Below are 23,423 nucleotides of genomic sequence, written 5' to 3' on the forward strand. Positions count from 1 at the left end.
AACTCAGCTGATGAGGAAACAGCTCCAGCAGCAGGTCAGTCTAAACAGCCCACCACTGCAGAAAAAATAAATGACGACAGAGTCGTATTTCAGGGAGGGTTTGTCACTGTCTTTGGGCGAGGATTACGTCACCCTGAAACCTTAAGGGATATCGAGCCCGGTTCTTTTCACTTTCAAAGATTACGAGACTGGTAATGTTTAAAAATGAGGAGAGCACATTTTGCATATGCATTGAGTAAAGTAAAAGTGTTTACGGCAAGTTATGTATTAAAGTAAAATTGATTACAGTAATTACAGTAGCCCTGAGCCCTGCTGTTCTGTGGGCTGTGTCTTGTGCAGGAAAAGCAACGGCAGATGGAACAGATGAATGGGGCACAGATTGCAGAGTGCCAGCAGGTGGCGCCATTTCAAGGTAGTGAGTCATAATTTTCGTGCATATGGCTGTTAATATTAATAAAACTTTTAAATAAATATTTTAGTTTTGTACATTTAAATGAAATGAAAGTCCTAATAGTGCAGATGGTTCCTAAGCTTAGGATATGTTCATTAAATGATATAGTGCGACTTCTCTTCTCTCTTTGTCTCCCAGGTCGAGCAATGCCCCCTGACTGTGGTGGTTACTCTATGAGTACAACCCAGCAGCCCAACCCCTCGATGGTTTCTCCACTGCCCTCCAATCGCATCGTTTTCCCCCCTGGATCCCTCGCCCAGGTGGGCCACACCGGACCCTACATGGGTGGCACCGACTCCAAGCAGCCGTTCTACCACCCTGCGCAAGACTTAGGGATGCCCATGCGTCCAGGCCAGAGCATGATGGGAGTGGGTGGTCCTACAAGGCAGCCTGCCAACCAGGGACACGCTGTAGCACGACCGGGCATGCCTGGCCCGAGCTTGGTAGGGAGTCTGTTGCCGACAAATCATCTCCGGCAGGCTTTGCATCAGGGCAGAACTCCACGCATGATGTGTGCCTCTCAACAGCAGCCCCAGTCACAGTCCCCGCTGTGGCCGAACCAGCAGGGGTTGCACCCACACCTGGACCCTGTAACCCACCAGCACCCGTTCCCCAGTGGGGGAGTCCCTCAAGGTTGTGGGGGACCTCAGTTCCCCCAACGACCGGGCATGGCAGGGATGCCCGCCAATTTTCCTGGCACTCGACCACCCCCAAACCAGATAGCCCCGAGCCTGGTCGGCAGGCAGATGCAGAAGATGGCCTGTGGGCAACCCCTTCCCTCCATGTCGCAGCAGAGCCTCCGGATGCGGGGCCCCCTCTCCGCCATCCCTGTCATGAAGCCTGGAGCCCCAACCATGATGCACCCGGCCCACGGCATGGCACCGCCAAGCTACCCCGTGGCCTCGGTTGGCAAACATACCCCGGCGCAGGGCTATGGCCCTGGACACAATCCGGGTCATAAACTTACACCCTGTGACTACCCTCCCCAGCACCAGAGCAATGGAGGCATGACTATGGGAGTTCCTGGACCTGTGGCTGGAGGGCCAAGTGGAAGTGGAGCTGGAGGCGATGTAGACTTCATCGAAACTTTAGTGGGTCCTAATGAGGACTGGTTCAACAACCTCAACATGATTGATGAATACCTGGAGCAGAACTCATAGGGACGAGCAAACTCCGGGTGCAGAAGATCACGTTGCGTAGGGGGTGGCAGCCACATTAAGGTTCCAAAGGTTCCCGGCCTAACTATGGGCCTGCTATAGCAACGAAACTGCATGGGTTAGAATTCTACACTGCCATGTGGCCTTTTAAGAGTCTGGTTCGCTTATGTCTGTGCTGGTCCTTTAGGATCTTCCAGTAGTGAGTAGGGTCATCAAACAGTGCCACTGAACTAAATGTCCACACCTTCTAAGATGTCCAAGAAGTCCTTAAATGTTCTCATATAGTCTGCTCCAGGCATCCTATTCAAACCCGTGGTCTTTGGGGGCAAATTTAGTAATCTGGCTCCACAGGGCTTCAACACTGTAACATCAGCGGACATCGGTGTTTTCACAGCAACGCGAATGAGGGTATTTATTAATTCCTGAAATGTAATGTCCTGATGCAGTTCACTCGTAGCACCACATCCAAGTCAGTAAGGACAGCATGGTGTGATGGTCTGATTGTCTCTTTGGAAATACATGTGATGTAGTAATTTAACTTGTGAGCTGTTTGATGGTATTTCAAAAGGGGCTTAATAATGTACATGGTAAAATATTTTGTAAAATATGTTTTCCTAAGCTGTAACATATATAAAGGAGAAGTATCCATATTTATACTTCTTTTGTGCAAATACATTAGATTTCCTTTGTAAATAGTTATAAAATGACAAGTATATCAAAGAAGGAACACAGTGCTGTAAAGAAAAAAACAATTCAATTGAACTTGGAAATTATTGTAATTTGTAATACACAAGACAATACAGAATACAGTTCGCTTTTGCAGTAATACTATGTATTACAGTGTTAAAGTATTTGTTATGGTTTTGACATAACTGGACTCCTGGTACTCCAGTCTGGCGCTCTCTCTTTTTTTTTTTTTTGTGAGGTCAGTTTCTGACGCTACTTGCACTACAAATTTGGCCCCCCTTTTGGTTCTCTTTCTATTTCCAATGTGTTTGCACTAGACATTTTTGTCTGTCACTATCTGTTTGATGTGGGGACATTTGCATGAGATACATTGTAAAGGGGTTTTTATAGCTTTCCAAGCAAATATGAACACATCACCCATTTCCAGATCTGTGTGTGCTTTTGTGTACAAAATCACTAAAACTATAGCCTTGGTTTGGAATTCTGAAAGATACTGCAGCACCATTCATTTTGTAATAATGGAGTCAGAATCACCAATTAACCCCCAGTCTTTTGTGCCAGAGTCCTGGGCTGCCCTTTGTTTGTGGTCTCTTTGTCAAGGGCATGAACTGTAAGCCATTCTCATTTGTGCTTTCTCTGTGATTTATTCTATTTTGTCTTGTTATTTTTTAGATTGGACAATAAACTGTATAAATGCAAAAAATGGCATTTGTGGATGACTAGTCACTTTAAGTAAATCTTTAAGTTTCTCATTTGTTTTCTTTGTTTTTATTTATTTTGGTTTTAGTTTGTATGGTAGTGCTGTAACAAAGTAGATCCCATCACTAACTGAGGAATGGGACTTGACCTAATTGATCTAAACTCACCCATTAAGTTATTCTCAATTGCGTTATTCTGCTGACCACCCGGTAAGAATTTAGCTTATTGCCTGATGAACTTGTCGGCATTTTAATGAGAGCAACACTTTGATCTGTGTTTTAGGGCGGGTGTCCCATGCACAAAGTAGAACCAGCCTGGCTATGTGCACATGTTTCTCTATGAATGCAAACCTTTTCAAGATCCCTATCACACTATGACTGCACTAATTAATGCCATTTAAGGCAAACTCCTGCTACAAGCATGTATGGCGCACCCTAGTATAGCATGAAAAAATCTCCTATGTTGCATCATTGTTACATCACTCACTAGTCAGAGTTCCAAACTGCCTTTGCAAGCAGCATCAGCGCAAGAATTGTGCATCAGAAGAACTGCATTAGAACTGTGCATCAGAAGAACTGCATTAGAACTGTGCATCAGAAGAATTGTGCATCAGAACTGTGCCTCAGAAGAACTGTGAATCAGAGGAACTGTGCCTCAGAAGAACTGTGAATCAGAGGAACTGTGCATCAGAAGAACTGTGCATCAGAAGAACTGCATAAGAACTGAATCAGAGAAACTGAACATCAGAACTGTGCATCAGAAGAACTGCATTAGAACTGCATCAGAGGAACTGAGAAGCAGAAGAATTGTGCATCGGAACTGTGCATCAGAACTGTGCATGAGAACTGTGCATCAGAACTGCATTAGAAGCTTCAGGAAATGGGTCTTCATGTCCTTGCAGTGGCACACAAGCCTAAGATCACTATCTGTGATGCCCAGCATTGGCTGTAGTGGTGTAAAACAGGCTTTGCTGGGCTCTAGAGCAGAGGAAATGCATTCTTTTGGAGTGATGAATGACACCTCACTATCTGGCAGTCTGACGGATGAATCTGTGTTGTAGAATGCCAGGAGAACATTACCTACTGGAATACATAATGTCAACAGAAAGGTTTGGAGGACGAGGGATAATGATATGGGGCGGTTTTTCAGGGTCTGGCCATTTTGTTCCATTCAAGGGTAAGATTAATGCTATAGCATAGAAAGACATTTTCGACACTAGTATACTTCCAACTTTGTGGCAATAGATTGGGAAGGGTCCATTCCTGTTCCGGCACAACTGTGCCCCTGTGCACAAAACAAAGTCTATAAAGACATAAAAAAACAAACTCTCCATGGTACTCTTCATCAAATTAAAAAGTCTTTATTTAGACATAGCTATCGACAAAGGGTCCCACAACGTGTTTCGGCATGAGCCTTCATCAAGGAGAATCACCATTGACCTCCCTTGATGAAGGCTCTTGCATTGAGAGACTCTTTGTCCATAGCCATGTCTAAATAAAGGCTTTTTAATTTCATGAAGTATACCATGGGGATTTGGGGCGGGGTGGGGGAGGGGGTGTTAGGTTTTTGTACCCTTTTCCATAAAGCATATTCTAAGTCTGACTGATTCCCTTCAAGTAGCACTCTCTGTGTTGAGATATTTCAGAATATACATAATAAAATGACTTGATGAGTTTGGTGTGGAGGAACTACAGTGGCCTGCGCAGAGCCCTGACTTCAACCCCACTGAACACCTCGGGGATGAATTCGAACAGTAATTGTGAGCTGCCAGGCCTTCAGGTCCAACATCAGTGCTTGACTTCACAAATAGTTTTTGGACTGAATGGGCACAAATTCCCACGGGCGCACTCCAAAATCATTTGGAAAGCTTTCCCAGAACAGTGGACACTATAATGGCTGCAGCGGAGGAGATGAGCGCAACTCTGTACTAATGGCCATGGTTTTGGGATGGGATGTCCAACAAACCCATCTAGTTATGATGGTCAGATACATTCAGCCATATAGGGTATGAGCGTTACAATGAGGGACTTTTGAAAACGTGTCAACTGTAAGAGTAAATTAGAACAGGGGGTGCAATCATTTATATCAATACTTCCATCAAATTATTTAATGCAGTTATCACTTTATTTCACAAAGTAATTTGTGGTAAGCAGAACATATCAGAGTAAAAATATAATGTGCTGCCTCATTATTTCCTTACACTACGCACAGAAAGTCAGTGTTATATGTCTTTTTTTATGCAAATAAATGAACCTACATTTACAGACCACATAGGAAATGCAAAGGAACTAGTAGTCAGTGAGAGCTTCCTCTATAGAAGTGAGAATCTGTACCGTGTTATTGTGTCTTGTCAGTTCTGTGTTTTATGGTTTCATCTGTTTCATTTTGAAGTTATAATTGTGCTACTACTGACATGGTGCTTATTGGTACCATGTTGCACCTATCTTTGTTTCTTTTATCATGAAATAAAGATTTTAAAAGTTTTTATGCAAGTCAGAAGAATTAAACATTGAAAGGAGAAAGTTATTTGCAGTGCCACATTTTACAGACCCAATGCATCTGCGCAACTGCAAAGTGCACAATGGAGCCCTAACTGGAGTGTCCTTTTTGTGGTAAAGTAGTATCTTGTGGGAGAGGAGGTCAGTAATTGCACTGAGATTGTCTAGGAATATGATATACAAGATAGATCATAGTTCCTGTAAGAATGCTTAATAGATTTTCAGAAACAATATCACAACAGTCTGACCCCTGTGTTTGAGAGTACAATTGAAGGGAGCAGCCAAAGGGTGTGGAACACCCCCATACCCCTAAAATCTGGGTAGAGCTGCAAGAATGTTCCTTCCTCAGTGTCTTTGATCTTCAGTCTGTCAGAATTAGATGCTGACATAACGATGGTTTTTTTTCCCCCTTTTGTAGAGACCTCTCTTCAACATATTTTGATAAGCATGCTGTAAAGATGCTAATTATCTGCCTTCCCGTTACAGTGAAATGACATCCAGGTGCACTGAAAATTATTTTACACACACGTGGCCACACAAGCATAGTTACACACAAGCATAGTTAAACTCTATGTTTATGCATCTGTGAATTAATGTGCAAGTCTGTGCATATGCAAGTGTAAGTTATCATATGCAAATGTAGGTAGTAAGCTATTTATATGAAAATGTTTCATATGTATGTGCAAGGATTTCATATGTATGCACAAGTGTTTCACAGGTATGTGCAAGTAGTGTGCGTGTGCACAAGTGTTTCACTGATGTCACCCTCAACGGCCCCTCGTGTGGCCCAGCTTCTGTGTTTCTCATGAAATACAAAATACTTCTTTGAGTAGACACAATTTTAAGCAGCAGCAATGTATGGCTCAAATCACAAAATGCTACCTCTCGGTTCTTGGGCTCTATCAATGAGAGACTAGTTCTCTGATTAAAATATTATGTTGTCATGAGGGAAAAGGAACCAAAGAATGCAATTTCTGCTGAAGAGTAAGCATAAGTGCAATACAGAACAACATTAAGTGCTAGAAGGGTTCGATTAATCAATAGTGCAATATTTCCATAATTGCAGGATTAGCGATCATTTAAAATACTTTACACTCTACAGTTAGAGAAGTCTTCAGTTTGTGTTTAAATACAGGAAGGGACTCTGCTGTTCGGACAGCCAGTGAACATTCAATCCACCATCTGGGAGGCAGGACAGAGAAGAGTCTCGATGCTAGTTTTCCATAGCACTTGAAGCATGGTGTTCCAAGATAAGATGTAGTTGAGGTTCAAAGTACTTGAGGTAGAGACTGGGCTTTGACCACTGTCATCATGTAGGGAGAGGAAGGTCCATCTTTGACTTTGTAGGTGAGCATCAGTGTTTTAAATCTGATGTGAGCAACCACTGGAAGCCTGTGAAAGGAACACAGCAGTGAGGTGAGGTACGAACTTTGGAAAGTTGAAGACCAGCCGTGACGCTGCATTCTGGATCGGTTGTAGAGGTCTGACGGCCCACAGAAGAAGAACAGCAAGAAGCGAGTTGCTGTAATCAAGCTTTGAGATGACAAGAGACTGAACAGGCTGGGTAGCTACACACAAATAGTTGCACTATGCAACTATTTACAAAATTGAAAGTTTAAACTGAATAAAGTCTGCCGATAGGTACACAGCATTCTGGGAGTACTCGCTGTACTCCTCACTGGTGCACTCTCCACAGTCAAGTATAGGATGTCACATTATCTTCCTGACCATTGTCCATTTTTCATACATTTACAATTTTAGCATTTAGCAGACACATTTATTCCAGGGGGACCTTCATATATTTATCTGTCTGACAGTCAGTATGACTAGCACTTTTCTCTATTTGTTTTGCTGAGCTGAGCTACAGGAGACACACATATGCCTTAAAGTGGTGTTGTTTCTCAGTCATAATTCCCATGCAATGTTATGGGCATTCATAGGAATTTGCTGTGTTTAGGAGACTTTAATGATAACCAGCTAGCTCTCATCTGACAGAAACTTACAACAAGGTCAGAAAGGCCCACTGTGTCCATCAGTGTGCTGATTATTCGTTATTGGATAGCACTAAAAGGTCAAAGCTGACACTTTTCAGATGCATCATATTCCAAATTCAACCATTCTACAACATAGAACATATTATATTTATTTGGTGATCATGTGTATTCTGTTAGTGTGTAATACTGAACATGATATTTACCGCAGTAACTACATTTAGATAAAAAATACACAAGCCCTTTAAATCGATACAATGGACGATTTGACATCTAGCCAATCAGCGTGATGACCGATGTCACGTGACACGGGCAGAGCGCTTCCTGCGGCGGTGTTAACAGAACTGGCGATTTCGGGAAACTAGAATTGCACTTATAGGGTAAGTACGGGCGTTTAAAAGCGAAAAGTGCCAGGCGATGCATGCCACATCTCTTATATGAACGACGGGTTCGTGTTTTTGCCCGCTGAGACAGCGCTATTTATTACATTTACTACTTCAAAGCAGTCGTTCAGATAGGCCCGAGCTGTTTCCTGGTCCTAGCTAACCTAACCTCGCTAGCCTTAAGCTAACTCTGCTGACGGGATGTAAAGAAGTTGTAAAAGTTCTGTTTTCAGGAGTCTGCAAAGCTCGTATTCACGTTAAAGTCTCCTGCATTCATGATAGCGTGTGTGCAGTGTAGGTTGAGGCCTTTTAAATTCTTATTGACTAATTTTCCATCGCATCATATAAGTTAGCGAAAGAAAGTAGTTGGCTGACTAGATAGCTAACGATCCTAGGCTGCTAACCTCAGACTTCCAGGGACTCAGACCTCAGTCTCCCAACGACTCAGACCAGGGACTCAGACCTCAGTCTCCCAACGACTCAGACCAGGGACTCAGACCTTGGTCAGACTCGTTAGTTCAGACCAAAAGTTGAAAATCTGTCCTGGGCGGACCTCTTTCCCCTAGGCAGGCTAGCTCGCTCGCTCAAGACCTGACCTAACCGCAGCCAGCTGTAGTTCTTACTTGCCAGGGTTAGGTTAGCTGTCTTGTTGTGTACATTTTGCTTATTTGCACATTAGTAAGCTTAAATCGGTTAATTCTGTTAGTTAAAGATTGCTCGCTAACTTTGTCAGCTGGTATTGTAATTCTTAAAAACTGGTTGGAAGTGGCTACGGAGTCATGCAGCGTTACAAGCAGTTGTGAACTGTGAGAGCAAAACACTGAGAAATTAAGTCATACCACCCCTCCTTTTGTGATCTTTATAAATAACTAGCTATAGGAAGACCACTACTAGGCCATGATTTTCATAAAATGTAACGCCACTCTGACCAAGTGATGAATTAACCAGCGCTAATCTGTGTGTGAACCTTCTGTATGAAGGAAGGAAATGTACTCGTTTTCAGCTGGCTATGCAGCAGTCAGTTACAGACATTGGAGCTAAATTTGGCTCAAGTGTTAAGTTCACACTTCGTGTTGTGGATAAGGGCCATGTTATTTTCTTAAATTAGTACTGTATAATAAGTTCTAATGTTGTTTTGGTTGTTCAGAAATGCTGTTTCAGTTGTTGTTGTTGGATTGTTGAATTGCGTGTTGACGTCTTCTTCAAATGTGATGCGCTGGTAATATCTTTATTTCATTACATAGTCCCTTGGAGTTTAGGCTATACTAATGCATTTATAAATGCAGGTTTGACCCAATCGCATTTCACACAAACCTTTCAAACGTGGCCTTGGCAATATGCTTTAATAATTAATTTGCCAGCAACATGGAACATTTAACAAAGCGTAACCGTGACTCAGGGGTATCGCATATGGCCTACTGAGCTGCATGCTGTCATCACCTTCTTTCTGTCCTTATCCCTGCCTGTAATTGTTTCTGTTTGCATTATCTGAAACTGTATATGCTTTTCAGAACAGAGGGGGAGGTTTTGCTGTTGCTTGTTTTGTGATTCCTGTATTTGGATTTGTGTCTACTCTTTGGATTCCTCCGTGGGAGGCGTCCTTTAATCCTGCTCATGTCCCTCTCGGCAGCGATGGCCTCTGCTTCCCTCCCGGCATACAACCCCAGTCCCCTGGAGAACAGCAGCTCCAGCCAAAACGTGAGTGTCGCCCCCAGCACAGAGCTGCTTATAGCACCCTCACTGCTTTCCAAGGGACCTGATCATGCAATGCTTTCAATGGATTGTTATTTGATGTAGTTTAATTCTATTGATCGTTGCTGAGTTTTGAAAGTGAAGTCTGCACATTGGAGAAATTCAAGGACCTTTACCTGTTTATCATAACTCTTTATAGATCACAAAGTTGATTGATCAACTGGTAACCTGCTTAAATATGTCTTCACAGAATTAAATTAGCCTTTTTTTTTTCAGTATAGCAACGGGCTGCGCAATGTCAGTTGTTACACTGCGAGAGCAATTGGTACTGATATTGCAATATGCAAAGCCCTCTAATAAATCCTCACAGTTTCTGTGTTGTGTGACAACCATAACATTTTCAGATGGTGCAGATGTGTGTTTTGTGGGTGTTTTGATGAATCCCAGTTTTGACATGATCTAACAAGTATGTTTTGGTCAAAGTCATGCAGCCCGGTCTTTATTCACGTCACATCAAGGCGAGGCATATCGTGATTACAGCGTCAAGCAGTGCAATACTGCCCTCCTCGCCACATCATTGCAGCTGTAGCATAAAAGGCCTTATTATCCACAGCATTTAGGGATCTGTAGCATTGAATGGGACCAATTGCCCTCTGTTGTCTTTCATAAAGTAATGCGGTGGCATGGCAGCCTACTAAACACGTTCAGGATTCGAACGTTTATGGTGGAATGGGATCTTGCCTACACTGGCAAGGCTGGCAGCCACTGGGCGCAGGGAATGGTGGGCAGATGGAGATTTGGCATGATGGCTGGGCTTTAGCTGGGCAGCTGCTGTACTGTACATATGCCACCTCAGCTTCTCACACCTGGCTGTGTGTGTGTGTGTGTGGACTCTGTCCAGGACGTTCATCGATCTTGGACTTTTTTCATTAGCTCATTCTCCCCCTCGTCCACACCTTTTTTCTTTTATGCTCTTTGCTCATTTTCGTTTCTTGCTCTCCTGCTCCAGCGTCTGTCATTTATTTTAGCCCGACAAGGAGAGTGGGCAGCTCTTCATTTGGTGACCCTGTTCCCCCTGCCCCCACCCACCCTGCTCCATCTCCAGAGGGCAGAGGTCATTACCCATCCTGCCACAGGGCTGCAGTGAGCGAACGTAGGGGGTGCGGGCACCGGTGACGTTCTGCTTTGCACGGTTTGGGCTGCCAGCAGGAGAAAGGGCCCAGGGAAAGACGGGCTGTGTCCCTGGCGCGCACACACACACACACACACACACACACACACACACACACACACACACACACTCTCTGTGCTAAGCCTGCAGCTAGCCAACATCTCATCCAGCTTTGGAGCAGCATAGCGAAGTGCTTGCTCTTGTTGTGGTGTCAGTCTGAAGTACATTTTTGTGTGTGTGTTTGTGTGACCAGTAATGGTAAACCCCCACCCCCCCAGCCGTGTCAAGTCAACCTGCTGTGCCTCTGTGTTTTGATGATAGGCATCCAGGGAGAGTCTGAAGATGGAGCCCCTAGCAGATGTTGCCTTACTGCCGGGAGAGGAGAGAGTGATAGGTGAGTGTGTGTGTGTGTGTGTGTGTGTGTGTGTGTGTGTGTGTGTGTATATGCGTGCGTACGTGAACACGTGCGTTTTAACCGTTTGCCCTCGCCATTTTTCATCAATATGTATACCTTTGGCTATTTAATATTTTTACTGGGGGTGATGTACTCTCCTTGTCTAATGTTCATGTTCTCGCTATGTCACACTTAACTCATCATGGCACACATCATGGAGAAATCCAGCTAATGATCTAAAACGGGACAGTGCCTCCTCTCCGGGTGGATTTCCATACTAACCCGGCAGCTCTGCCTCCAGTAGCCTCCTGCTGCAGTGGGGCTCTCTGGCGTTTCCGTAGTGACAGTAAACACTCCCCAGGCTGTTGGATCTTGGCTGGAGGGACTAAATTTAGCAGAAGCTTTTCCTGGGACTGCCACTGCGAATGCCTCCATAGCTCACATCTGACAACCCCTATTACTGCACTGCACCATGACACCATGTCTGATGAGGGAGGGTGTGTGCGTGTGTGCGTGTGTGCGTGCGTGCGCGTGTGCACGCACAAAGATGGTAGGACTCGGGTCCCACTAGACATAAATATTCATGCGGAAGCACAGTGCCAGCAGACATTTATAACTGTTCATTCTATTGTACATATTTAATATCTAATCCAATAACATACGATTGTGTTTTAGCGACATGTCACCTGAAAGACTGCCGTTCATGTTTCCAGTGGTTTGGTGTCCTGTCAGTATAAGGGTGCGTGTGAAGGACAGATGTGACAGAGTGATCACAGCCCACGAGTCTGTCTCATTAACGTCCATGCTGCTCAGCCCTTATGTGGGTGCTGTGTGTTCTCAGACAAAGACCTCATCTACATGTGCCCGTTCCATGGAGCGCTCAAAGGCAAAGTTTTCATCACCAACTACAGACTGTACTTCAGGAGCACTGACATGGTGAGTGTGTGTGTGTGTGTGTGTGTGTGTGTGTCGGAGGGAGTATAAAGCCTACTACCTTAGCGTGTGGTGAGTGTGGGGTAGCCATATGCTCATTCGTGCAGTGGCCCAGTCTGTGCAGGCAGATGCTGTACGTCCCTGGCTGATGTCAGGGTGTCTAGCTCTCAGGCGTCACCCACTGTGAGTCATGTTCCCTCCCATCACCTCCTTTCACCTCTTCAGCGGTGTTACATTCAATAACACAGTCCTTCTGAAGACTCGCCAGCTCTGTCTCAAAATCCTCTCGCTGTCTTCTCTCTCTTTCGCTCTCACTTTCTCTCTTATTCTCTTGTCTCGCTCTCTCTCCCCACTCCCCCTCACTGTCTCTGCCACTCTCACGCATTCTCTTGCTCTTTCTCAACGCTCTCCACCCCCACCCCCACCCCCACCCCCGCGCGGGCCCACTGTCTCCTGTCTCTTAGTAAAGCCACACGTCATGTTTGTCCAACTGCAGCAGTGGGGTGTAAGAAAACAAAAGAGACAGAGCTGAGAAAGAGAGGGCAGGCTGTGTGTGTGTGTGTGTGTGTGTGTGTGTGTGTGTGTGTGTGTGTGTGTGTGTGTTGCGGGGGGGGGGAGGATCATATCAGCCAGTCTTTCATCTCTGGCCTGGCACTGTCTGCGGTTGGCACAGGCAAAAAGGCACCTGCAGTCCTGCTGCAGTCCTGCTGGAGGCTTCAGCTTTTACACGCGTGTGTGTGTGCGTCGGTGGGGCAGACGTGAAAGGAGAGAAAATAAGTTGGATTTTCCCGTCGGAGAAACTGATTAATATTTGATGACGGCTGAAACAGGTGTTTCCTTATTTTCGGGACTTTCCCATCGTCCCTGTGCCGTTGACCGAGGTAGGAACGGTGCTCCGGCGAGTGTGTAATTGCGGAGAACATACTCCAACTGGCACGGCGCTCGTAGGCCGCTTTTCATAAGCACAGAATCTTGATGGCGTAGCGCAGCACAGGACGGCGCACGCGCACAGTTTCAAACCGAAGGCCTACACTTCGTCACTGGATTGTCTGCTGAATTATATGCAGCTCTTTAGCTGTCTGGAAAAACTGGCCCCCAAAGACTTGTCACTTAAACTCGCATACTTAAGCAATTTTTTTTTTTTTTTGTGCTGCGGAATAGAGTGGAGTAAATGAGTTTGGAACCGAACCTTTGGTCCTGCTCCTAGATTTGCTCAGTTTAAGATGAGATTTAGATGGCCCTGAGAACTGCAACTACAACACCTGATGTTGCTCTCTCAGGAGTCCACGGTTACCCTAGACGTGCCACTGGGTGTGATCGGCAGGATAGAGAAGATGGGCGGAGCCTCCAGTCGAGGGGAGAACTCTTATGGGCTGGACATCACCTGCAAGGTACCTCCCACTTTCACCACTGAGCAGCACCGTCACCACTGCTGAACACTGCATGTTTGTAAACATGAATGGCACGAAGTTGCAACTGGTGAAATCTCCTATCGAAGTTGCAAATAGAAATCAGTTTGTTCAGCACCCTAGGCCACAGATTTAGCCACTGCAGGTTTATTATAAACAAGTCTTTAAATAGAAAAGGAAGCAGTAGTATATTTGGACCATTTGGAGTGGTGGCGCACAACCCACAAAGGCCAGTTTTATGAGTTTTATGCAGTAGATATCCACATATTATCCTTTGTAAACCTCATCTGAACACAGCAGACACTGGGTTTAACCCACACCGAGTGACTAACTAGCTCACTCATTTATGATTATAAGATGGTCTTTATAGTCTTAGTAAGTAGAGAGCATTACATTTACAGTAGAAAGCAAGTAGTAGGCAGTACAACACTCTTTAATATGCTCCGTGTCTGTGTAATGTCTGCATTTACACACAAACTCCCCTCCACTTCAACACATACACAGATGCAACTTCGTAGACCTTTGCCCTTAAACTCTCCATGTGTGTGTGTCCGCGCGCCCATGCTTGCAGGACATGAGGAACTTGCGGTTCGCTTTGAAGCAGGAAGGCCACAGTCGCAGAGACATCTTTGGGGAGCTGTTCAAATACGCGTTTCCCCTCTCTCATGGAATGGTCAGTTCTGACACCCCGACATTCGTCTGTTGTGATTCTCTCTGGCTCTCTAGAGCACGCTGCTTCATGCTCGTTTAACTCCTCCCAGGTGCCCCCCCCCCCCCAAATCAGCAGAACAGAATCGCAGGAACTTCAAAACAGGACCTAATATAATCACTTAAAGGGTTAATCATGGGGCAAAACAACTTTGTTTTACACTATTTTCCACTGTTTAATAGAGTATAGGATATTTGCCATAGTAACCTGACTCGGGCCGTGTCCTTTGGCCCTCACCCTGCTACGGCCTGTGTGCTTGCCCTTCCTTCCTCTGTCCAGATGCCGGATGTAGCACCAAACGTACCACACAAACATACCGCACAAACATACCGCACTCGCCATGACTTTGTTGCATGTAAGAACCTGGAAGTGCACGTAGCATAAGTGGAGTGTTTAAAAAATGTATAAAAAGCGTGTGTTTTTAAAAAGGTATGGTTGCATGATGTAAAGAAAAAAAGCTAAGTGATAATTACTATGTACTCTATATTTTGCTCTGCATTATAAAGTGCTTTGTGTACCCTTGATACAGCCTCGTTAAAGACGGGTCCAGGTGATTTTCATCAAAGTTATTCATGCTTGTCGAATCGTGCAAATGCCGCGATCCATCAAACACTCGTCTGCAAATATCTGAGATCCGTCAGGATGCTCACAAAACGCAAGAGAAAATGTTGCATATCAGACACCTGCGATATCCGCATCGCAAAGGCTTGTATCACGATAACAATTTGCAAACATTGTATTGTGTACCCCTACTTTTATGATATTTTATGATTACTCTGGGGAAAAAAAAATCAATCTCCAAATGACACTTTGACGTCACAACCGTCACCGTTCCTGAATCAAATGTCTGTGTGTTTGACAGCGTGTCACTCTTCCTCTCGTTACAGCCACTGTTTGCGTTCCTGAGTCAGGAGAAGTTCGAGGAGAACGGCTGGAGCGTTTACAACTCCATAGACGAGTACAGGCGCCAGGTGAGGAGCAGCCGGCTCGGTGCCGTGGTGACCTAGCGCTCCACGTGCACTCTCTTCGGTTTTGCGGTCACGGTGCTGTATCTCGGGGTACTTCATGTGTTGAACGTATGTTTTAGTGTCAGGTCTTCAGCGAGTTTTTGCCAGGTCAGTCCTGTTATGTTCGTAACCTTTGGTCTTTGCGCAGCCATGCATTAACACGAGCCTTTTAGCTCACAGCCATTTAACTTTTCTTTTTCTAGCAAAATTTCTCTTTTGGTATAATTGCTAGAGGATTTCTCCTGAGGTTACTAGACAAACGGCTATGAAATGCTTCATCTCTTGCAGTGCTCTGCAGTTTTGGCAGTGCCATGCGTCTGATTCATGTCGCTCTCAGCGGTCCTCGGACTCTCAGTAAAGCGTCCGCCTGAGATTTGGCTCGTCTTATCCCAGCGAAAGCCATTCGTTTTGACCCAGGGGTTCGACCTTGTTAAGACGGAATGCCGATCCGAACTCAGTCTCTTCCTGTCTGTGCAGAAATGACCGAGCGCCATGGTTCTTCGGCCTGGCGCCCTTAACAAGGTGCCGGAGGATGGCAGGCTCAGCATTGGCTCACGGCCAGTCCCGATTTTGTCCCGTGACCGTTTTGTCTTGCGTTCTGCAGAATCTGCCCAGCGAGCAGTGGAGGATTTCTTTCATCAATGAGAGCTATGAGCTGTGCGACACTTACCCCGTGCACCTGGTGGTCCCGTACAAAGCCACAGACGAGGACCTACGGAGGGTGGCCACTTTTCGCTCACGCGGCCGCATCCCGGTGAGGCCCAGCCCGGCTCCGGTCGTACCCCCTCTGTTCAGACACAGTCCGTGTTAAATGCCTTCAGCTGCTGGGCTTGTATATCACCGACCTGACTTCACAGCCATCGGCTTCTGAACTAAGATCAGTTGAGCAGGCTTCACATGCCCAGCCAAGGAGCTGTTTTAGCTAGAGAAGTTCTATAGAATCACTGTATGCTGACAATGATGCGTGTGTGTGTGTGTGTGTGTGTGTGTGTGTGTGTGTGTGTGTGTGCGCGTGCGCATGTGTGTGTGAGCAGGTACTGTCTTGGATCCACCGGGAGAACCAGGCGGTGATCACGCGCTGCAGTCAACCCCTGGTGGGCATGAGTGGAAAGCGCAATAAGGATGATGAGCGCTACCTAGACATCATCCGTGAGGCCAACGGCACGCCCAGACTCACCATCTACGACGCCAGACCCAACGTCAACGCCGTGGCCAACAAGGTGAGCGGACCGGAGACGTCTCGCCTCACGGGGTCCGCCTCGGTGCCCACGTGGCGGACGCGTGGGTGGGAGAGGGAGATGACGTGCAGCGCGTCTTCTGTGGCAAGGGACTGTTTTAAGATGTGTTTATTGAGCTCAAGTCCACTGTATCTTGTTTGATATCTTTTGGTTGAACCATGGACCCATCTGTGCCTTCAGTCACTAAAGCGTCAACACCCACACTTGACCCGTGTCGATCCGCTCGTATGGAGTTTTTCGTGGTTTCATTTCCCAGACATAGACTTCTATGTTCTTTTCCTGTCTGTAGGGGTGTGTGTTTTGTCTGCTTGAATGGTTACTCGTCATACCAACGGCCGTAACTGAGGTAGAGTTGAGCAGCTGGGGTATAGGGCTGTGTGTGTTGGGTGTGTGCTGGCATGGGAAAAGCACAAGCTGCCCGAGACAGAGCTTTGCGCCGAGCAGGGCACTAATAGCACTGCTGTGGACCTCCCCGTGTGGCGCCTGAGCGTGCTGTAACCGCCCCTACTGACCCAGCAATTCCACCCGCGGCCCCAAATGTGTGCATCCGCCCGCGCTGCAGAATGGCCATTTTTAACCGCTGATCCTTCCCCTCTGACCCCTAGGCCACGGGAGGGGGTTACGAGGGTGACGACGCCTACCAGAACGCTGATCTGGTCTTCCTGGACATCCACAACATTCACGTGATGAGGGAGTCACTGAAGAAGCTGAAGGATATAGTTTACCCCAATGTAGAAGAGGCGCACTGGCTCTCCAGTCTGGAGTCTACGCACTGGCTGGAGCACATCAAGGTATGAGCTCAGAGGGCATGTTAATGGAGCTCTAGAGTGCTTAAGAAACACCATTATGAAGCTCAGCCAATGGTTGAGGTTTTGATTCGCACCCCCCCCCAACCGACCGACATATCATTTGCCGTTTACGTTGTAATTGTGTAGCGTCAGACATCTATCAGGCTTAAGTGCAAACTTGGCTTGTCCTTACAAGAAAAGAAGAGAAAACGACGTTACGTCTACCGTTTATTTAAACAGCACTGCAACAACACTGCCGTGAAAACATGAGCAGTTTAAAAATCATAGAAATCTCAGCAGCCTTAAAGCACCGCGCTCAAAAACGCACCGTGATTTTAATATGAAATCGATCACTAGAATAGCCAGAGGCAGTTGCTCGTTATGCATTGCTTCAGGGTCAGCCATTTATGACCGTTTTAATTAAAATACTAATTATTTCATTAGTATTGTCACACTATAAATTGACTGACAGGTTCTGATGCTCCAAACATTATATTTCGAGCGACCATCACTGTGTACCAGAGAAGCCAGTTAAAGCCAGTTTAGATCAGAAAAAGCCAGTCGGAGCATAACGACTGTGTGAAGATCTGAAAGGACAGTTGAACTCCTCCCTAGTGTAGATTTATAATTAGACTCTGTAAACTGTTTACCTTGTTGCATTTATTTCCCTTCCAGCATTTTACCACAGCGTTAAGCACAGTCGCCTGAAATGTTTTAGAAATTAGAACGCGCACTGGCTCTTATGAAGGCCCGTTAAAAACGCCACCACAATATGACTAAAGCGAGAGTGGCTCAGCGGCAGGCAGGACAGTTGGGCCGGTTTAGCTTAGTGAGTCGGCCTGCCCTCATCTCTACCCGCCCTCTCCAGCTGGTGTTGTCGGGGGCGATCCAGATCGCGGATAAGGTGTCGTCGGGCAGCTCGGTGGTGGTGCACTGCAGCGACGGCTGGGACCGCACGGCTCAGCTCACCTCTCTGGCCATGCTGATGCTGGACTCGTACTACCGCACGCTCAGGGGCTTCCAGGTGCTGCTGGAGAAGGAGTGGATCGGCTTCGGACACAAGTTCACCTCGGTGAGCGCCGCACCGTACGACCGGACGCTCTTTACAGGGCTTTAATTTCGCCCACACGCTGAAACTGTGTGTGTTTGCGCGGGCGCGTGCACAGAGAATCGGCCACGGAGACAAAAACCATGCAGACCAGGACCGGTCCCCCATCTTCTTGCAGTTCGTGGACTGTGTGTGGCAGATGACCAAACAGGTACGAGTTTGCTCCTGCTCCACTGCCGCATGCACACGCACCCTCATTATTCTGCTATAGCGTTCATTCGAACCATTGTTCTCCAACCTCATAATTGTGTATATAAAACAGGTGTTTATGTTCATTACATTATTTATAAATGTCACGTGTTTTTTTTTTTTGTGTGTGTGTGTGTGTGTGTGTGTGTGTGTGTGTGTGTGTGTGTGTTTTTGTTTGCAAATGTAACGAATTTAGAGTAGTGAGTCTGGATTGGTGAGTGGCACTCTGCCCGTGTAGTGTAAGGTGCATGTGTTTGACAGTGTACAACTCCTCTGCTCTGCCTACAGTTCCCAACTGCCTTTGAGTTTAACGAGCGTTGCCTGGTAACCATCCTGGACCACCTGTACAGCTGTCGCTTTGGCACTTTCCTCTACAACTGCGAGAGCGTCCGTGACAGCAACGTGAGAAATGCGCGCACACACACACACACACACACACACACACACACATGAACAGACTGGTTATATGTGAGAGTTCAGTGTGGGTTTAACTACGTTCATTTGTGATCTGTTGTTTTGATTGGCTGCACTGGTAGGGTTTTTAAGTAGCACCTTTTTGACCCGAAACATCTGACTTTCCTTCATTACATTACATTTTATGATGATCATTGTTCATATCCATCAAGTTATCGCTTCTGAAGATCATTGCCATGTCTCCATCTTTCCACATCAGAGACCCGTCAGCTTGTTTTGGTTTGTGTTTTCATTGTTGCTTCTATTATTGTTGTTGTTGTTGTTTTGATGATGTTTCATTTTAATTGGCCTTTTCACTTCCCTTTTGTTCAACTGCATCTCAGCCCCTCTCTCTGTGCGTGTGCGTCTGTTTGCTCATTGTGGGAAGTAGAGCGTGAGTGGGGGGGGGGGATCATGCTTCACCGGGTCTGGGTGAGAACAGAGTGCACTTAGGAGAGATGAAAGATTCATGGCGTGGCCCCCAGAGCCCTGTCCAACAGTATCCCGCGTCGGGGGGCACGCCAGGCCCCTGGATCGCCACCCGCCCTGCCGCTCCCGCAGCCGGCTCCGAACCGGCACTCGCCGATGCTGCCCACACGCGCGCTTTCCTCTTCCCACGGCAGTCTACGCTCGGGCCGCCGGGTTGCCTTGCGCTTGCCAATGCCTACCCGAGAGCTGTCCATCACTAAAGTCGGCTCCTCCCCGTCCCTGGTGTTTTTCAGAAGGTCCGGTCAAAGACGGTGTCTCTGTGGTCTCTGATAAACAGCGACAAGGCTGCCTACGTAAACCCCTTTTACACGTCCGACTGCAGCCGCGTGCTCTACCCGGTCGCCAGCATGCGCCACCTAGAGCTGTGGGTGAATTACTACATCCGCTGGAATCCTCGCATACGGCATCAGGTCAGACACCGGCATGGGGGTTTGGCTGTTTTGCCTCTAACTGAAGGCTGGCTGGCTGTGTTCTACAGATGTGATTCTGTCTGCTTGTGATGATCATTCTATGTCGCTGTTGGGGTGTGCGTGCTTGTTTATGTCCTCTTGTGTGTGTGTGTGTGTGTGTGTGTGTGTGTGTGTGTGTGTGTGTGTGTGCGCGCGCGCACGCGTCAACCACCCTCTCAGACTCGGTGGTGCAGAAAATCCTCTTTCCCCAGTTTAATTACGTCCTGCCTAGCAGTACAGAGAGCTGCTGCTCACACTCACCTTATCTCCGCAGCAGACACACACACACACACACACCTCAGTCTCTCAGTGGTTTTACAGCAAGCATGCTATAGGTGACATAAATAAGCCTTACACATGCAGTCTACACACACAAAAAAAGAAACGATCAAGACGTCCTCCACCTGGTGGCCAAACACGTTCTTTGTAAAACTGATGATAGTGTTACAAAATTGCCGTTAACTTTCTGCCTGAACCTCTGCTTTCCAACCAATTGTTGAGCTTTCTCAGTAGTGAGTTTTTTTTTCCAGACGTGTAGTGGCATAATAGTTCTGAGGTCGCCGAGTTTTAGTAACCGCTCATACTCCAGCAATGATGACCTTTTTTAGCAACGAGTGCGATGTGACGCAGCCCTTTTCTCCGTACTATACGCGTGCGCCATCTAGCGGCCGAAGTGCAAATTACAGTTACGTATATATGGCTTTCAAGTGCGTCTGTGTCTCTTTGCAGCAAAGTCCGGTGGAGCAGCGCTATAAGGAGCTCCTGGCACTTCGAGATCAGTATCTAAAGAAGCTGGAGGAGCTGCAGCTGTCCGACTCAACCCCTTCTTCTGCACGCCTGACTAACAGCTCCACCCCAAACGCTCCCTTGCCTAACCAGCACCTCACACACCTGCAGACGCCCTTCTGATCTCATAGGCACCATGACAACATGGGACGTTTGTACATAGCAATAGAATTAATTATGGTAACAGTTAGTAGTGATGTTGGCGATAACAAGTAACACACACACACACACACACACACACACACACACACAAAAAACGTGCTTATGCAATAATGTCACAGTACGGCCTTCGTAGAGCAGAAGTCAGTAATGGGTGACATGAAGCCTTAAAGAGACGGTGATATGCTGTTTTGTGTACTAATGAACGTGGTGTGGGCACAAGGCTGTAGCTCTTCCTAAAGTGTACAGTTGGAAGCAAGTTAATTGGTCAGCATTAACACATCGGGATAGAGGATCGGGAATGAGGTAGTTGGATGTGACTTTGTGCAGTGTGTGTCATATGGTCTGCTTGAATGGTTATAAATGGGTATAAATGTCTGGAGCTGATGGTGATTCCCTAGATCAGAACGAGCAAAATTCTAATCCTAAAGAGGAAAAGGAGTTCCATTAGGTTCATTTCTCAGCGATGTAACTACTTTGGGGAATACTGTCCGGTTTATGATCAGCTATTGACTTTGGCTTGTATAATGTCCACTCAATCCAGTGTAAACCAGAGGCTGTGAACCTCGGCTTCTTTATAAGCAATCTCCTGTCAGTGTTGTAGACTTGGGACAAGTTTGTGACCATGACGGGCCATGAAGCCTTCGTCTTGAGAGAGTCCAAGAAGCGTTTGTCTTGATATTGTGTGAATGTTGTTTTGTTGTTTCAAGCATGCAGGACATTGGCTGCTCAAGACAGACACATCTGCAGATTGGGAGGAAAATATCCTTTAAAAAAATGCTTTGGATGCGCTTATCAAACAGAACCAGGGTTTAGGGGCTCAAGAGAGCAGTTCTGTGCCTTCTCTGTCTGAGGTATCCTGTAACCTCAAGTAGACATTTTATAAGCAAACCTTTTTTTTTTTTTTTTTCTGTAGGCAGCATCAGTTGCAACAATAGATGACGACTTCTGGCTTTCTGCCTTAGACTGACGGGGTCACCCTTGGGTCGCCATGCACCTATGGCGTTGGGTTACCTCTTTAATCGACGTACAATCGCCACGGAGGCTTCAGCGAGGGTTTTGGCTCTCTTCCTATGGATGGGAGCTCCTGTGACCTACCCGGTCCCTTTAACCTGAAGCCATAAGATATTGGGCTGGGAGAAGGTGTCCTGGCGAGCTGGTCCAGAGTCAGTTCTACCTGTTGCAAATACTGAATTAAGACTGACCGTAAGAGTCGAGCAGCTCAGCAGGACACCGGGGTGCCATAACTAATGCTGCCTCAGAAAAGCTTACCTTTTGAAGTCTGGCCTCAATGAGGAGATGAAGTTTAAACCATACTGTTAGAAGTAGTAGAGAAAAACAACAAACACAAACACTTTGCTGTTGGTTGTGTTTTTAGGGGGAAAAATCTATTTTTTATTTTGTACAAGTACCATAACTATGTAATTACCTCAACAAAGCCTATTTTACTGTTGAAAGTTCTATTGTTGTAAAATACATAATTATTTTATTCAGTGTAAAATTTGACAGTTTTATAAAATGGAAAGTAATAACAAAACATATTTTGATTGGTTGAACAGATGGTAATTAGTGGTTATCATGTATTTCTTTACTTAGTGGGCATTGGTTTTATGACAGATTTGAGAACAATCTCAGATATTTGTAAGACTGTCAGTAGGGAATTTTTGTTCTCAACCCCTTTGCTCTGTGTGTGAGTTTGAGTGAGGGAATGCTGCACACTTTTTGTGGGTTATTATTATTTTTTTTAGGAATCCTCTGTTGGGCCTTTCAGGGGTCCACTTTCATGTTCTTGTATTCCCTCCTGTATGCTCCACTGTCTGATGGCCAGCTATTGTTCTGTAAATAATGCTGATTAAATTAATTTAAAGATTTCACACGAATACCATGCTGGTGCATTTCAGTGCTTGGTAGCAGTTCTGTTCTTTGAAATAACTGCGGTGTTTGCAGTGTGCAGCTGGCTAACATCGAGTAAACGCAACTAATTTAAGAGAAGAGGAAAAAAAGACAATGAAACCAATCTTAGCAGAAATGACCAGTTATGTCTGTTTTCACTAGGACATGCCTAAGCAGATTCTGTAGCAGAATTGACAGTGGAAAAAACGTGAAATACAATACACAAATGTATTACTTTTGATGAGGGGCGTGTCCAGTGTACCCAGTTGAAAATCCCAACCTTCAATACATTTGCTCTATGGCTTCATCATTTTAACAGAGAATTTGCTGAATTCACATCAGAAGTGCACATAATGCTTCAGACACGTCCACACCGCTTCATTGCATCGCCCTGTGCGCTTTGAGCGCATCAAAGTCAGGAGTGTGCAGAAATTTGGTCACGTTGAAATGCAATTGACATTCAGTCCCAGCCTTTCGTTGAACTTAGTGTCGGAAGCTCCTGCATGAAACTGAGGAAATTTAAACATGCAGTATCGCTGGGTTAGCCAGCTGTAGCTGCCGTTACATGGAGCACTGCAGGTTTTAGAGGCCTTGGAGAAAAGCTCCAGATCAGAGTCAATGAAAACGGATGATAAGAAGTGAGAGGAAACTGAGGGTAGGATTTGTACAACTGCTATCTCTCTCACACAC

The 23,423-nt window shown here is 46.1% G+C and overlaps 2 protein-coding genes across 8 annotated transcripts in view; both read left to right on the forward strand.

Annotated features, from left to right (window-relative positions):
* si:ch73-211e3.1 (uncharacterized) overlaps positions 1–2,998 on the forward strand; it is a 59,241-nt gene extending 56,243 nt beyond the window's left edge. For all 3 annotated transcript variants that reach the window (XM_035519710.2, XM_027015593.3, XM_027015594.3), the window contains exons 3-5: positions 1–34; positions 340–412; positions 590–2,998. The exon at positions 1–34 is cut by the window's left edge and continues 74 nt beyond it. In XM_035519710.2, coding sequence (XP_035375603.1) covers positions 1–34; positions 340–412; positions 590–1,611 — 1,129 coding nt within the window. In that variant the 3' untranslated portion in view covers positions 1,612–2,998. The remainder of the gene's footprint in view (positions 35–339; positions 413–589) is intronic.
* A 4,775-nt stretch (positions 2,999–7,773) lies between these two features.
* Positions 7,774–22,720, forward strand: mtm1 (myotubularin 1). 5 transcript variants are annotated; one of them, XM_027015582.3, is made up of 16 exons: positions 7,774–7,863; positions 9,497–9,564; positions 11,051–11,123; positions 11,965–12,059; positions 13,337–13,447; positions 14,037–14,138; positions 15,062–15,145; positions 15,786–15,935; positions 16,216–16,401; positions 16,709–16,765; positions 17,025–17,210; positions 18,076–18,279; positions 18,374–18,466; positions 18,793–18,906; positions 19,680–19,856; positions 20,625–22,720. In XM_027015582.3, exons 2-16 carry the CDS (start codon positions 9,499–9,501, stop codon positions 20,802–20,804), a joined length of 1,878 nt encoding a protein of 625 aa, XP_026871383.2. In that variant the 5' UTR covers positions 7,774–7,863; positions 9,497–9,498; the 3' UTR covers positions 20,805–22,720. The 5 variants fall into 5 exon arrangements, with proteins under 5 accessions (XP_026871383.2, XP_081550790.1, XP_081550787.1 ...); XM_081694661.1 differs by having other exon boundaries at positions 7,816–7,863; positions 9,378–9,564; XM_081694662.1 differs by having other exon boundaries at positions 7,821–7,863; positions 9,383–9,564.
* Positions 22,721–23,423: the final 703 nt, after the last annotated feature.

This window comes from Electrophorus electricus, chromosome 13 (genome assembly GCF_041902795.1).
Source record: "Electrophorus electricus isolate QZ-2024a chromosome 13, ASM4190279v1, whole genome shotgun sequence".
Lineage (NCBI taxonomy): Eukaryota > Metazoa > Chordata > Actinopteri > Gymnotiformes > Gymnotidae > Electrophorus > Electrophorus electricus.